The 16,951-nt window shown below is 40.2% G+C and overlaps 1 protein-coding gene across 1 annotated transcript in view; it reads left to right on the plus strand.

Annotated features, from left to right (window-relative positions):
• CORIN (corin, serine peptidase) overlaps positions 1-16,951 on the plus strand; it is a 261,470-nt gene that overhangs the window by 166,530 nt on the left and 77,989 nt on the right. Inside the window, 4 exon segments of the mRNA XM_082462463.1 lie at positions 47-154; positions 2,636-2,746; positions 5,153-5,269; positions 10,056-10,163. Coding sequence (XP_082318589.1) covers positions 47-154; positions 2,636-2,746; positions 5,153-5,269; positions 10,056-10,163 — 444 coding nt within the window.

Genomic DNA, 16,951 nt, shown 5'->3' on the forward strand with positions numbered 1-16,951 from the left:
TCCTGTTCTGCTCTAATGACCCATCAGTGGCTTCTCTTATTCTCAGATTGCAGCGAGAATCTGTTTCACTGTCACACGGGCAAGTGCCTTAATTATAGCCTGGTATGTGATGGATATGATGACTGTGGGGATCTGAGTGATGAGCAAAACTGTGGTAAGTTGCAGTATTTCCCTGAAGGTTTTCATTTAACACTGCAGAAATTGATAATCAAGAACTTGTAGCTCATTGTTTGTTAATGTGATTAGTGGGTGAAATTACAAAATGATTGGTTTCTTAATTTTCAGAAAGAGGAAGTTTTTTAAATTATTAGTCTCAGTCATGTCTGATGTGTAAATGTAAGATTTCTTACAAAAAGTCATACTAAGGAAATGCTAAAGATGTGGAGTAGAAATGGGAGTTAACTTTTTTTTTTTCTCTTTGAAAATGTTTGGTTTCTTCTCTGGTTGGAGCCGGTGGCTCATGCTTAGATTTTGAGTTCTTGAGCAAAACTTTGTAGACAGATGTATTTTCTGTTCCTGATCCCCTTATTATGTATAACCAAAGACCCCTCCTTTATTTGATTGCCACACACTACAGGGGCAACTTCTGCAGTGGGGATATCGAAGGTTAGAAGGGTGCATTTGTTTTATGTACAAAAACTGATCTTAACTTTTAAAGAAGGAACCTACCTACTAGTTTCACATTTGTACCTGTAAACAGCATCTTCCCGATTCCTCACCCTCCCAGCCCCTGGTAACCAGCAGTCTACACTCTGTTTGAACAAAATCAGATTTTTTAGATTCCACATGTTAGTGATACCACACAGTATTTGTCTTTCTTTTTCTGGCTGATGTTATTTAGCATAAACTTATACAACACTATATGTCAGTTATATCTCAATTAAAAAAAAAAAAGAATGACCCTACCTTTAAAAGAGCCGAGTTCAATTCTGAATGCCCTCTCATGAATTAAAACCAGCAAAATTCTTCTTGCTTATTTACCTTTCTGAATGTGTGATTAGCTTTTGAATTGTTTTTTTAGGTTAGTATTTTATTGAGTGACAGAAGAACTTTCTAATATGAACAGAAGGGTGAGGTGAGGCAGGACACTGGGCAAATGATGTGAAATAATATTCAGCATTAGAGAATATCAAAAGCAATGCTGGGGGAGGATCAGGGGAATGCCTCGGAGGAGTGGTGAATGTCAGAAATGGCCCCGTGCTGGGAAACTCAGTAGTTTCTAGAAGCACCTGTGTAGCTGCCCCTCACTGCATCCATAAGAATGTTGGAAAATGTACGTGTGTGCAAAACATCGCACGGGTCACTAGATAGATATGGATTATCTTCTGGGATTGAGTAGTCTCGGGACACAAAGAATGAGACGCCATTGTAATTGTATGCATCATAAAATTTATAGTTTGGGACCTTAGAGATTATCTACTCCAACTCCTCCTTTTACCAATAAGATAACTGGAGAAAAGAGAGTAAAAATGAGGGAGGGGGGAATTGAGTGTAGCTTGGTAGTTCAATAGGTCAGTGGAGAGGACCAGTGTATAGTTGGCGTGTGAAAGACAGTGGTCTTACCAACTCAACCTAGTTCCTCTGAAGGTAGTAAGATATCATGAGGTTTGTGCTCTTAGGATGACTTTGTTTCTATCTAATGGTAATAATCACGATGTCCTCTTAGACCATTCTCTGTCCCGGCTGCCCATCTTTAGCAGGCTGAGCATATGCTGGCTCTTCTGGTTCCCACCCATGCATCCCAGCCATTGTGTCTTTCTTCTTTTCTCTGTACCATGTCTTCCATCTTCTTCACTTAATTGCTCCCCTATATCCTTCAAGATCCATGGTCCCTCCACAGGTCTGTTAAAGACAGTGGTGCTGTTAATGGAAGTCCATGATAGTTCCTCATTATGGAATCTGTTATTCATGAATCTACATACATCTTTTAAAGGGTTGTTTATATTAAGGTTATTCCATGTCTCATATCAAAGAATCCTATAGGTTCTGCCCTCTGTGAGAAGAAACATCACTTAGTTCTCCTTTTTCCCCAGGAATATATAGTTTGGGACAGAGGTTAAATCCAGGATAAGAAGAATCATAAAAAAAAAACCAAATATTTTGCATTTCTTACCCAGCAGTTCTTTCAAGTATGAGTTATATATTTAGACAGTTCAATAGAAAACCTAAGCTGAGCATCAGGCAAGTTGACAGGAGGAGATACTTGCCTCCGCAGTTTACCACAGAGAGATAAGTTGCAATTCTTAGAAACATGACAGAGTTGTCACGAATCATCAAATCAGCTATCTACGTTGTGAAACCCAAATCACAGTTCTGTTTATTTGAGCCAAATCACAAAATTTTCATAAGGAAAGAAAACAATGACTAAACACAACAAAACCCAGAACAAACTATGGGTCCTAAAAGAGCTGGGCGGTTGTTATTCATCTGAAAAACAGTCAGGTCTTACCCCGTAGTGATGGTGGCCGGAGGGCCACATGGTTGGCCGGGAGGTGCCAGACCCAGAGTAGAAAGGTTATTGACGGTATTGGAATAATTGGAACAGACTCTCTTCTACTGGAACCACAAGCCATACAGTTCGAAGTGTTTGTCATTGCTGGTTCTCTCCATCCTCCTGAGTTTTGGTTTCCTCCAGATTGCAACCCCACAGAGGGGCATCGCTGTGGAGATGGACGCTGCATTGCCATAGAGTGGGTGTGTGACGGTGACCATGACTGTGGGGATAAGTCCGACGAGGTCAATTGCTGTGAGTGCCCTGAGGGTTTTCATTTTGCTTATTTTTCTACTTCTGCCTGTTTAGTCAAATGCACTCAAGGTTCACTATCTAAACAGATTCTTACACTTTGGTCCTAGCCTATACAGATAATAACTGAGTGGTGTGGTGACAGTAACAACATAGTGTAACTGACTCCCGCATCTCTCTCTCTCCAAAACTCCAAGCCTGATTTGGCTGCTCTGGCCAAGCGGGTGGCAGTTTTCTTTCTCATTGTCCACAAATATCCTTTCTGGGCCTGTGACTTTGTCAAAGGGAATGTTCTTCCCGGAGACTGGGGCACTTTTCTTCTGCAAACAATATATGAGCAGTTAAGTGGGAGCCTCTAGAGGGGCTCTCAGGTACCACGTGTGGGAGAACCAGGGGAGAACTGGCAGAGATAAGAGAGCCTTCAGTGTTCATAGAGTTACACAGAGTGTGCAATAATATTGTAACTTTAGAGCCCGTCTTATTTCTGGGTGAGTATATCCGGAGAAAACTCTAACTCAAAAAGACACATGCACCCCAGTGTTCATTGCAGCACTGTTTACAATAGCCAGGACATGGCAGCAACCTAAATGCCCATCGACAGACTGATGGATACAGAAGATGTGGCACATATATACAACGGAATATTGCTCAGCCATAAAAAAGAATAAAATAATGTCATTTGCAGCAACATGGATGGACCTAGAGATGATCATACTAAGTGAAGTAAGCTAGACAAGGAAAGACAAGTATCATATGATATCACTTATATGTGGGATCTAAAAAAATGATACAAATGAACTAATTTACAAACAGAAACAGACTCACAGACAGAGAAAACAAACTTATGGTTACCAAAGGGGAAAAGGGGGTGGGCGAGGGATAAATTAGGAGGTTGGGATTAACATATACACACTGCTACATATAAAATAGATAACCAACAAGGTCCTACTGTATAGCACAGGGAACTATACTCAATATTTTGTACTAATCTATAAGGGAAAAGAATCTGAAAAGGAATAGATACATATATATATATATAACTGAATCACTGTGCTGTACACCTGAAACTAACATGATATTGTAAATCAACTATCCTTCAATTAAAAAAAAAAAGTCTTCAGGTATCTATTACACACCTAATAAAATCAAATATGGCTGATCACATTTTATTCCCTAGAAACTACAGTATACTCAGTAGGGGATAATAAAATGATTGAATAGCAGCAGCTATTTGTTAAAAGAGAGCAATATTGATCTGAAAGAGTTAATATAGTGCATTTTATGCAAGTTCAAACTAATTAAACTCTTTATTCCTTCTTTTGCTGTCTAATAAAAGTAGGAACAGCTGATACATATGAGATTGACTATTTAATCTACCTATAATTTGAGGCAAAATTAGAAATGTGGGTTGCATGGTTTTTATTTTGACATAAGAAAAACCACATAAATTAATTAGGAAATGCAATGCCCAGCTTTCTTCTTTCCTGAACTTGTTTGAACTGGAATAGTACCTGAGTCCTTGCTTAGTGGACATAGTGGAACGGAGTGGACTGTATTTTGATGGATCTTGGAAAAGCAAGGACTTGGTGCTCATGTATGTATTTATGTATGTGTGTATGTATGTATGTGTGTATGTAGACCATAAGTCGGTGAAGGCCGAGGTCATATGATACATGGGTTTCTAACGTTCTAAAAGACAAAAGGGATAAAATTAAGACAACCTTCAGAAATTGGAAGGTTAATGGCCACTAGATCATCCCTTTTAAATGCCAGACGTCGTAAGCAAGTTTTGAAATAAAGTGTTTATTGTGGGGTAGGTACTGTGCAAGTCTTTCACATATACCACTTCATTAGTGCATTAGGTCAGGTTGGTGCAGAGTGAAATGTTGGGGCTTGGGTTAGAAAAGCTTGCCTTCACATTCTGGCCCTACCTTTTAACAGCCTTGAGACTTTGAGGCAAACACTAACCTCTCTAAGCTTCAGTTTCCTTATTCTAAACAAGGTCGATAATATCCATTTGCAAATTTGTTATGAGGATTTGAGATTAGACACCTAATACTCCTAGCACAGTTATTGCCATATAGTAAGGCTTTAATAAATTGTAGCTTTTATATTAGTAGTATAACTACTACCATCATTAATACTGTTTTTCACCATGCAATGATCAAGAAAAAATTTTTAGTGAGTGCTGTTTAATAAGGGAAGAGAAATTCCTGAAAGGAAACTTTCCATTCCAAAAATACTTGGAATGAACAAAATGAATGATATATTCATTCATTTATGCAGAACATTCAGATATTTAGAACACTTCATTCTTGGTGATGCCAGATAAATGGGAATCATTGATGTGGTCTATAGACTGAAAGAAGTAGAGATAATTAAAATGCATGTTATTTTGGCATTTCCTAGCGTGTCACAGCCAGGGTCTGGTGGAATGCAGAAGTGGCCAGTGTATCCCCAGCACTTTCCAGTGTGATGGAGACGAGGACTGTAAGGACGGAAGTGATGAGGAGAGTTGCACCAATGGTAAGTGTGTGCTCCAGCCCTGGAAACGGTCCTTACCGGCGGGCCTTTCCTTGGGAGCAAAGCAAAAAGTTGGAAGTTACCTAGAGTTTAAAGGATCCCCATATAAATAATGCCAGATTGCCTAATGCACTGGTCCTCACAGCTCTGGTCAGCCAGAAACCCTTGCTTATGGTAAATGTAACGCTCATGCAACTTACACTGAAAAATCATCCCTAAGGGTGAAGAGTAGAGGTTAAACACTTAAACAGCATGGGCAGATTCAGTTAGATGTTTTATGGGGAAACACCACTATAAAGAGAAAAGTGTAGCATATAGTATTCAATTCAATTCGATTTCAATTAGAAAGAACTGGCTTCTGAAAGTAAATGTAACGGCTTCTTAAAATAACCATGTGCAGAGAAGCAGTTTAATGCCTCACATTACCAAGCAATATACTTTTTTTCTTTTTCTTTTTTTTTTTGGCTTTCAGGGAATGGTTTTTATTTTTATTTTTTATTTTTTTAACATCTTAATTGGAGTATAATTACTTTACAATGGTGTGTTAGTTTCTGCTTTATAACATAGTGAATCAGCTATACATATACATATATCCCCATATCTCCTCCCTCTTGCATCTCCCTCCCACCCTCCCTATGCCACCCCTCTAGGTGGTCACAAAGCACTGAGCTGATCTCCCTGTGCTATGCGGCTGCTTCCCACTAGCTATCTATTTTACATTTGGTAGTGTATATATGTCCATGCCACTCTCTCACTTCGTCCCAGCTTACCCTTCCCCCCACTCCCCGTGTCCTCAAGTCCTTTCTCTACGTCTGCGTCTTTATTCCTGTCCTGACCCTAGGTTCTTCAGAACCATTTTTTTTTTTTTAGATTCCATATATATGTGTTAGCATACGGTATTTGTTTTTCTCTTTCTGACTTACTTCACTCTGTATGACAGTCTCTAGGTCCATCCACCTCACTACAAATAACTCAATTTCATTTCTTTTTATGGCTGAGTAATATTCCATTGTGTATATGTGCCACATCTTCTTTATCCATTCATCTGTCGATGGACACTTAGGTTGCTTCCATGTCCTGGCTATTGTAAATAGAGCTGCAATGAACATTGTGGTACATGACTCTTTTTGAATTATGGTTTTCTCAGGGTATACGCCCAGTAGTGGGATTGCTGGGTCATATGGTAGTTCTATTTTTAGTTTTTTTAAGGAACCTCCATACTGTTCTCCATAGTGGCTGTATCAATTTACATTCCCACCAACAGTGCAAGAGGGTTCCCTTTTCTCCACACCCTCTCCAGCATTTATTGTTTGTAGATTTTTTGATGATGGCCATTCTGACTGGTGTGAGGTGATACCTCATTGTAGTTTTGATTTGCATTTCTCTAATGATTAGTGATGTTGAGCATCCTTTCATGTGTTTGTTGGCAATCTGTATATCTTCTTTGGAGAAATGTCTATTTATGTCTTATGCCCATTTTTGGATTGGGTTGTTTGTTTTTTTGATATTGAGGTGCATGAGCTGCTTGTAAATTTTGGAGATTAATCCTTTGTCAGTTGCTTCATTTGCAAATATTTTCTCCCATTCTGAGGGTTGTCTTTTCGTCTTGTTTATATTTTCCTTCCAAGCAATATACTTAAATACACTTTAAAAGGAGTCTGATATTATCTGTGAAACCCCCAAAGAAAAAGTAAATCAAATAAGTTGGTTTTTTAAGTGTGTCTATTTCTGCCAGAAAAGAAAGCTCTACACTGATTGTTTTAAGCCCTAGTTTGTGTAGAAGCATCTCTCAGTACAGGGTTGGTAGTATCCTTTGACTTAAAAATCACTACATTTGCTTATAAGTGACCTTATCTCTTACCAACATAGCCTAGTTGTTAAGAATGTGGATGTTGCCGCCCAGCTGCCTGGGTTCAAACCCAGCTCTGCCACCTACTACCTGGTTGACTTTAGGCCAGTAACTTAACCCTGTTACATTTCAGTTTCTGTGTCTGTAATCTCAGAATAATGATAACTACTTCATAGAGATGGCACGTGGTGAGCATTCTATAAATGTAAGTTATTATCACATGGCTGCTATGTGAAAGCAAGTCTTAGGCTGTGTATATTCCAAATCAGCTAATGAGATTGGTCACCTATAACTAAATTAGCTTTGTCATAGTGAATATTGATCATTAGGATGGCTTTAATGAAAATGCATTTCAGACCTAAAGGGAGAGCGTTTTAATCACAGATTTAGTCCATAAAAAACTAGATAACGGGGGCTTCCCTGGTGGCGCAGTGGTTGAGAGTCTGCCTGCCAATGCAGGGGACACGGGTTCGAGCCCTGGTCTGGGAAGATCCCACATGCCGCGGAGCGGCTGGGCCCGTGAGCCACAATTACTGAGCCTGAGTGTCTGGAGCCTGTGCTCCACAACAAGAGGCCGCGACAGTGAGAGGCCCGCGCACCGCGATGAAGAGTGGCCCCCACTTGCCACAACTAGAGAAAGCCCTTGCACAGAAACGAAGACCCAACATAGCCATAAATAAAATAAATAAATAAATAAAATTAAAAAAAAAAAAAAAAAACTAGATAACGAGCGCTTCATTTTACCAGTTTTAAAATTCAGAAGGAAATCCCTTTCTAGCCATGAGTTATTGTGTGCATGTCAGCCAAGCAACTCCCTTTTGATCAAATAGTTCTTTCTCTCTACATAATTCAATGCTGTTTGAAATAATTTTGGATTTTTTACTATGCAGTGGCAGGATTTGTAAATACTTCCTTACGTGTGTGAGATGTTAGAAAGTCACATGATAAAATGGATCACAAAGTAAAATTGTAGCATCTTTATCCACTCTAATGAATTCAATATAATAAAAGTATATTGTGGTGCTGGGAATTTAGTGGCAAGCAAAACTGCTGATGGGGCTGGCAGGCTCCTTGGGGAGATAAGCCGATACAAATAATTGTGCTGGTCCTTGTCTAACTGGGGAGTGACATAGGCCAGGAGGGAAATTCAAGGTGCTAGGATGCCATGTATTGGATGCATGTCCTGGTAAAGGGCCTCTGGGAAGCTTCCCTGAGATGGAGCTGTAGGAGCCACAATCTGAAGAATGAATGGAATTAACAAAGGAGAGTGGGAATGGAGAAGGAATTTTAGACACAAGGAACCGCTTGGCCAAAGGCACCGAGGTGGCAGGAAGGACCAAGGTAGCTTAGAGTAGTGGGAGAAGGCCACTGCGTTTGGCGAGCTGACAGTGAAGGGGAGCGAGTTACAAGTGTCAGCAGTGATCGAAGGCTGGTTCTGCTCCACCAGGCTGGGAGGGGGTCTGGGACTGCTTCTGCCAGGACTTGGGGCCCTATTCAAGATTTAGGCCATGAAAACCCTCAGCCTCACTCTCAACCTTCCTGTTTAGTCTCCCTTAACCTCCAGTGACTCCAGCCTGTGTACTTTTTACTCCAGGCCTTTGCATATCCTGCTGTCTGCTTGGGAAACCCATCCTTCCCTGTTATCCCAACTTACCCCATCTGCCTGAAAAACTCCTTTGAGAAGCTTTACTCTTACTGTCGTAGTTTGCTTTTACTGCTTTTTACATGCACCTTCAGTGGAGCAATGATCACATAGCATTGTAAGATTCCGTTCATGACGATATCCCTGATTAGGGTAGAAATTATCAGAGTTTTCTGTCTTTTAATGCTCAGTGCCTAGCTGGTCACATAAGTTGTCACATAGTGGGCACTTAATATCGGCTGAAATAATGAATGCATGCTGTCTTAATAAAATTTCTTCAAGAGACTAAATTCATGGAACTTATCCTGGCTTACCTTGCAAAAAAAAGTTTGACCTGCTAACATTAAAAAAAAAAAAAAAAAAGGAGTGATATCTATTTTATGCAAGGCTGTGGTATATAGTGTTGTTCATTAATGGTACTGGAAGGGAGAAAGAGTCCAGAATAATAAATATTATATTTAGAATTATAGATAAGATTATAGATAAGTCTTATAAGTCTTAGAATTATAGATAAGAAAGTCCAGTATAATAAATATTGTCTTAGAATTACAGATAAGAATGATTGTATGTATACCCATACTGTTATTTATATTTAGAACTGCCTTGCAAGATTTTCTAGATTCCACGTGACGTGTCTGAGTAATTGACTATAATGGGGGCGAGCTAGAAAGAGAACAGGCAGTAATTTATTACCTTATCCATTTAATCTACAAATGACCAGGAAATCAATGGGAAAAGCGGTTTCCTCTCCACATACCTTAAGGAAAAGCCATTAGGTTGATATTACTGTTGTCATCCATTTGGAAACAAGAAACCCAATTCTCAGGTCATTGCAGCTAGGCCAGTGCAACTTTCCAAGGACACAGAAAATGTGGATAACAGCTGCTTAAGACTTATGCCATGATAAAGTATCCTTATTGTATTGATGTCGATGCCTTATTTATTATTAAGGAAAGCATTTTCCTTAGAGGGAAGACTAGAGTTGGGATCAAATGAGTCTTAAAAAATATTGGCTTTTCCCTCAAATCACTTGAATTTTCTTTTGTCATCAACTCCATGCACCCATGTAAATATAAGATGCTCTCTTTTCCATTAAAAGCAGCAACAGCTGATTTTTTGAAGAATGGGTTGCCTCTTAGTTCTTTATTCCTGCAGAATCTCAACATGTGTTCAGAATTTTTGGAGAATTTGGAAGGAAATTAAAGTTGTTTCCTTCCTCGGTTCTGGATCCTTCAGATCCTAGTGCATGGAATTTATAGATGCTGATGAAAGTAAATGTGCTTTTACCCCCTCTGTAGGTCAGACTCCGTGTCAAGAAGGAGATCAAAGATGCCTCTACAGTTCCTGCCTTGATTCATGTGGCGGTACCTCTCTTTGTGATCCCAGCAACAGGCTGAATAACTGTAGTAAGTACAGTTGCTGCTGACAAATGCAATTACCACGTCAGGCTGTGCATTCAGTTTTATCCTTTTGCATTGACATTAAAATGCTGAAGTGTGGAATCCCTCCAAAATATGTATATGTATATATATATTTCTCTTTCTTTTTTAAAGGTTGCATGTGGTAGCAGAAAAGAAGCAAAATGGTCTTAATTAACTTAAATCATAAACAAATGTGTCATCATGAATGGGCTATAAATCCATTGCTTAATGTCATTGCCGTGACTTTCCACTCAACGTCAGCTCCTATATATTATTTTCTTGGCTCCATCTGCAGGCAAATGCTATCTTTCTTCCTTTTTTAAGCCCAGCTTCAAAAATGGAAACTTTATCCAAGAAGTAAATATGAAGTTCATCTAAATAGCCACATAAAACTTTGGCGGTCTGTTCTTGTAATAAAATGTATTCTCACCCTTCCAGGAACTTTGCTGACCTATAATGACCTCGCTCCAAATGGTGTAGACAGGTGGCTGTATCCAAACTGGCTTCAGGAGGAGGAATGATTAGGGGAAGATTGAATGGGCAGGAGTAGCAGAAAGACTCTCTCGGGAAATTTTAAATGAATTGGAAAGCCCCCAAAGACTGATTTCTAGTAATGGTTGCTTACTTCTGGGCTCTGCTTTCACATTCTACTCCCTTCTTTCACGTTTTAGAATTAATTTTTGGCTTCCCTGTCAGCTTGGGCTTAGAAATTTAGAAGCAGGTCTGTCAGCTTTCAGTTGATGAGAAGGTATGACTTCTTAGCACAGATCCCAGCAGTGAAGGCCCCTGGAGGCCGGGAGGTTGAAAGGCTGAAGGGTTTGGGTCTCTGGATTTGCTGAAGTTTTCAGATCCTAATTCTGCTCTGTGACCTTTCTGGGTCAGTGTAGAGCTTATGGGTGGCGGGTAGCTCATACCCCTTAGGGGATATCAAGGGGTGAAAACAGTGGGCTGGATAGGGGTGTGAGGGCGACAGCCAATTAATAACCCAGACTAACAAGAGTTTTTGTTTAATTTCACAAGCATTTAATAACTGTTTGGCCGAAAGCACAACACCCAGCCCTCCTCCATTTCCCATAGGAGAGAACAGTGCAGATAGATGTCAGTCTGACCACTAAGACGCACTACCATTTTATTCACTCTAAACTGATTAAATATATGTCTATGTATGTGTATATATGTATATACATATGATTTGACTTTGCTCATCTCCCAGTCTGCCCTGGAACTCTTTCAGAATCATTTTTTTACTTCACCTTGAACTTGGGCTGCAGAATTTTGGACAGTGACAGTATTGCCTCAGACACGTGTATTTTATTAAAGTTTTGGGGGTTGTCTGACATGTAATGGCACTTACTGTTAGATTAAAAAAAGGTGACAGAGCAATGTTAGCCTGTGTCAGATTTAGGCAGGGAGTAACCAAGTATATGTTATCCTATTTTCTCTATACTTGAAATATTTCAAGATTAAAAATAAAAATATGTTATCACCTGTCCAAAAAAAAAAAAAAAAAAAAAAGGAACTTGTAGGAAGGGCACTAGATAACTCAGCTGGTGTGTATGTTGACTTAAAAAAAATGCACAACGTGAGAGTTACGAGTTAAGTTTTATTGGGCAAAATGAGGACAGCAGGCCGGGAGACAGCATTTCAGATAACTTTGAAAAAACAGGTAGTCAGGAATGTCAAAAGATTATTATTAATCAAAGAAAACCAGATATCTGAAGTTAAGGAATTTAGCGCTTTTCTATGTATGCAAGACTCTTGGAAGATGCAAGAGTCTTGGCTCCCTGAAATAATTCCTTTGATATGCACCTCAGCTATCTGGGGCCAGTATCCTGACACACCCTGAGTTTCCTCAGGGCTCACGGCAGGGAGTGGCTGCAGTCCGATAGCTGCTAGATGGCAGGTATTCTTTTCAGCCCTGAGTTTCCTGAGGGCTCACCAGCTCACGTTGGAGGGCTACAATCATTGGTGACTGTGACATCCTTTGTTTATTGATATGGCAGGAAATATTCCATTTATCATGTATATTCAACCAATATTTCTAGTGTGTCTGTGATGTCCCAGGCATTGGGATGGGCACTGGGCACTTGGATGGCAATGAAGGGAGACATGATTCCAGCCTTCCTGGAGCTAACTTTTCAACAGTGGGATCATATGGCCACCTTCCCATTCACATATACAACTTTGGTTTTCTTTTTATGTTCTTCAAATACACTCAAACAGTTTCCCTAGCATCTCACTGTCTCATCAGCTTCCTCTTTCATCACAGATGTTCTTGACACGTTCTCTCCATATATATTTAGCAAACATGTGAACACCCCGTCTTCCGAGTATCAGGCACTGGGCTTGTCCTTGGTCTCCGTTCCTTCTGTGTTATTAGAAATAAGTGTTGGAGAAAAAAGTACATGAGTAAACATTTAGAACTAAAGGTTGATGGAGTACTATGGGAAAGTTGGGGGCGTCCCTGAGGCATGACAGTCATACCCGGCTTCATACAGCCATGGCGATCACAGGCACGAGGAGAGACCCATGCCCAGGAGCTGCTGTCTCTGCCAGGCACATAAGCAGTGTATATGCCTAACTTCCAGCTGAGAGTAAAGATGTTATTCCTTATTTTTCAAAGAGCTTCAGGATGGTGTGTGTCTACTTGGTTCTCTGTAAATACGGACAAGTATCATCTCCTCTCAGAAAACTCTTCATGTACTTGAAAATGTGATTAATTGTTCAAAGATCTTTGACACTGTCAGAGACTCCTGTTATCTAGATTCTGGAGCACGACTGAACAACACTCTCTTTCTCTGGCTCCCTGCCAGTGGGGAATATGAGTTTGGAGACTGTGGAGATTCTTTCTGGTGGAGTCAGCCTCTCACTGGAGTTGCTGGGAGGCTAGTCCTTAAAGATAATGGTTCTTGCCACCCCATAAAATATTATAATAACGTTCCAATGGTCCCTGAAGATAGACTGGGTGGGACCTCGGCATCAGTATTTTAAAAATTCCCCAGGTGTCCCCAGTGTGCAGCAAAAGTTGAGAATTATTGCTTCGTGGCCTGACGAGGCTGCTGGGATTAGTGACATCCTGAAATTGGGTGTGAAAAAAAGTCTTCGTGGTTTTCATATTTTTCAGTGGATAAGATCCATGGTTTATCTCAGATTAGCAGACGTGCCTACAATTAAAAAAAGCCTAAAGAACACATCTCAGATGATATTGTGTATGGAGAGGCTTAAAAGTATCACAGTATCACTACATCCACTCCAGCCCAGAATCTTTAACATGTTTCCACCCTGCTGGGAGGCAGAATATGGACATGTCCTTGCCTTAGGGGGTAGGAGCAAGGAATGTTATTTCCCATCAGTCTGGTGTGGAGGGACTAATCCATCACTTGTACCTTGTAGAGTACAATCCAGACAGCTGGGGGAACCTGGCGGAGAGAGCAGCTCCTGGGCATGTGTCTCTCCTCACCTCCCTGCGCCCATGGTCACCATGGCTGTACGAAGCCAGGTATGACTGTCATGCCTCAGGGACCCTCCCAAGTTTCCCATAGTGTTCCATCAACCTTTAGTTCTACATGTTTACTTGTGTACATTTTTCTTCCAACACTTATTTTTAATAACAGAGAAGGAATGGGGACGAGTGACTAGCCCAGTGCCTGACACTCAGAAGAGGGGGTGTTCAAATGTTTGCTGAATATATATGGAGAGAACGTGTCAAGAACACCTGTGATGAAAGAGGAAGCTGATGAGACAGTGAGATGCTAGGGAAACTGTTTGAGTGTATTTGAAAAACATAAAAGGAAAACCAAAGTCGTATATATGAGTGGGAAGATGGCAGTATGATTCCCCCCCACTGAAAAGTTATATCCAGGAAGAAATGAACAGCTTTGTTCTTCAAATAATTTCCCAGTGGTCTGTCAATTTCCTGCCCTCTCCTTGCAATCTCTAGGTGGAAGGAAAAGATAGCATAGGGGGTGTGGTCTAAAAGCCATATGCTGTAATGATTAAGGGCTTCAGTTCTCAGGAGCAAATAGTAGATGAGAGGAACAATCTCTTTCTAAAAGCATTCCCAACTAGTAAGTGGAAGATAAATGATTGAATTAGAATATTACCATTTGGTAACCAGGTGAATTAACAGGGCAAGGCACTGAGCATGGACATACAGCTGTACACATCACAAAAAGAAATCAGACGGATGTGTCTTCTGATGAAAGAACACCGCAGCACCTAGGGTCTTGCCAAAGGGATGAAGCCTAATCAGCCCCCTGGCTTCAGCTGCCAGTGTTCAGGAGACAAGGGGGACAGGGGAACATGTTTAACATCCCCAGGAGTGTGCAATCAGCAAAATGCAAACTCTGGCACACTCTACAGGTCAAGTCCCCGGATTCTTCAATAGTTAAACATTAAAGAAAAATAAAGAGATGGAGGGGAGGGGGAACATAGATAGTATAAGAGACTTAAATTTGGTTTTCAAAAATGGGTAGCCAAACTGTAGTATGTAGGATGTGGTGCACACTTATGTAATAAAGCTGTGAAGAAGAGCAAGGAAGTGATGACTCTGAAACTCAGCATTTACTTTGTGGGGGAAGGAGAAGGTCGACATAAGACGGGATATGGAAGGGTACGTGGGATGTCTGGCAGAGTTCAACTGGTTGACCTGGGTAGTAGTTATAAGGCTGTTCATCTTATAACAGCTCTTCAAATTCTAAAAAATAAATAATAATAAAGAGAGATTTAAAGTTCTGACGCAAAGATGAATCTTGGATATATATGCCAATGGATGTTGGAAATGACATTTTCTCATGTAAATGACCATCAATCTAATACATGATTTCCATTGGCTTCAGGTATTGCATCGTGATAAAGATGTAACATCGTTTAGTTAACAGTCCTTTCTTCAGGTTGAATTTGTCAAATATTGTTTCAGACTTTGAAAGGTGGGCTATCATTGAGACTCCATCAGGATCTTTTTTTCTACAGATATTTATTTATTTATTTTTTAACATCTTTATTGAAGTATAATTGCCTTACAATGGTGTGTTAGCTTCTGCTTTATAACAAAGTGAATCAGTTATACATATACAATATGTTCCCATTTCTCTTCCCTCTTGCATCTCCCTCCCTCCCACCCTCCCCATCCCATCCCTCTAGGTGGTCACAAAGCACCGAGCTGATCTCCCTGTGCTATGTGGCTGCTTCCCACTAGTTATCTATTTTACATTTGGTAGTGTATATATGTCCATGACACTCTCTTACCCTGTCACATCTCACAGATATTTATTAAACCTCATCTATCCTCAGGATGCCGTGCCAGGCACTGCCTCAAGCTCACACTGAATTATACAGCCCTGCAACAGCCAAACGTCCTCACATGTTTGTGATGTGATCGCCCTCTAGTGGCTAATGTCAATCAGGCTTGTCAGTGAGTCTACTGCTTAAGATATAAAAGTTTATTGATACCATAAATCATAGAATTTGAGGTTGCCAGATACTTGAGAGTTTATCTTGCTTAGCACTTTGTGAAGAATGCCTTTATGAAGGAAACTAAACAACCTCACCGCATTCAGTAAAGATCTCAGAATAATATATGATCATAACTTAATCCTTTCATCTCCCTTGACTCTGAGACACTTAAAGCCTATATCTTATCCTAAATCAAAATCAGTACATCCCCCCACATGTCAAAAGAGAGAAAAGTTATGCATGTGATATGCCTATTAATCATTTCAAGGAAACAAACTGATAAAAAGTTAAAACTTGATAGGGTAGTTGAGGAAGAGAGAGAAAGAAAAGACATCTACAGGGAAGAAAAGACTGCATCAAAATATGTGTGAATGATCCCATTTTTGTAAAATTTTAAGTATATTAAAGAAATTAAGAAAAATACAGGGTTTGAGCTGCCTCTACTGATTTGTAAGATGGTCGTGACAGGTAATCAAGCAACAAAAGCAAGCTGAAGAGGAAACCCATCTTTTGGCATTGAGGGAAGTTAAGAGAGAGGGAGGTGGGGAGATGAAGAGCTTTTCCTATATGCGTCTTTGTATTGTTGTCATTGTTATAAGGAATATGCATTTTTTGTGTGTCATGTGAACTCAGAACATTTCAGTGTTTCTCCTCTTTCACAAATCAAAGAAGTAGTAAGCTGAACCAACCCCATACCTCCTCTGTCTTTTTTTCTTCTCTCCACCCTGTAGGTATCCTCAGGATTATGCCAGCTTTAGAGTGTTACTTCTTCCTCAGTAAACTGAGAGTCTTATATACTTGGTCCGTGAGATTTTTCAGTCTGGCCAATATCAGGCTCCTTATCAGCATAATCTCTGCAAAGCCCTCAGACTCTTTAAATTAAGAAATAGTCCCAGAGCTATTTTAATATTTCACTGCAGTCCTTATTGCTAATCTGTTTGCCTGCATACCATTTCCTAGTCAAATAATTAAATTTAATTTGAATAATTACTCTTAATAAGGCATGAAATCTCCGGTGGACCTGACCTGATTCTACCAAGACACTCCCTTGATTTCCTCTCTCCTCTGGGAATGAAGCACGTCCACCGCAGACAGAGAGGGGACAGAGAGCCTTTCCACCGCTTTCCCCCAAACCTGCCCAAACCCCGCTTATCCTGGGAAGGCTTCCCAAGCTGCTCCTATCCACCCTGTCTCTCCGGGCTCTAGCATTTTGTTCAGTCCCACTAGCCTAGCCTGTTCATGTTATACCACAGCTACCTGCACGTGTCTTTCTTCCTCTGGAGACTTAGAGTGCTTCAATGGCAGGGACTCTATTTTTC

This window comes from Balaenoptera physalus, assembly GCF_965194825.1.
Source record: "Balaenoptera physalus genome assembly, chromosome: 5".
Taxonomy (NCBI): Eukaryota; Metazoa; Chordata; class Mammalia; order Artiodactyla; family Balaenopteridae; genus Balaenoptera; species Balaenoptera physalus.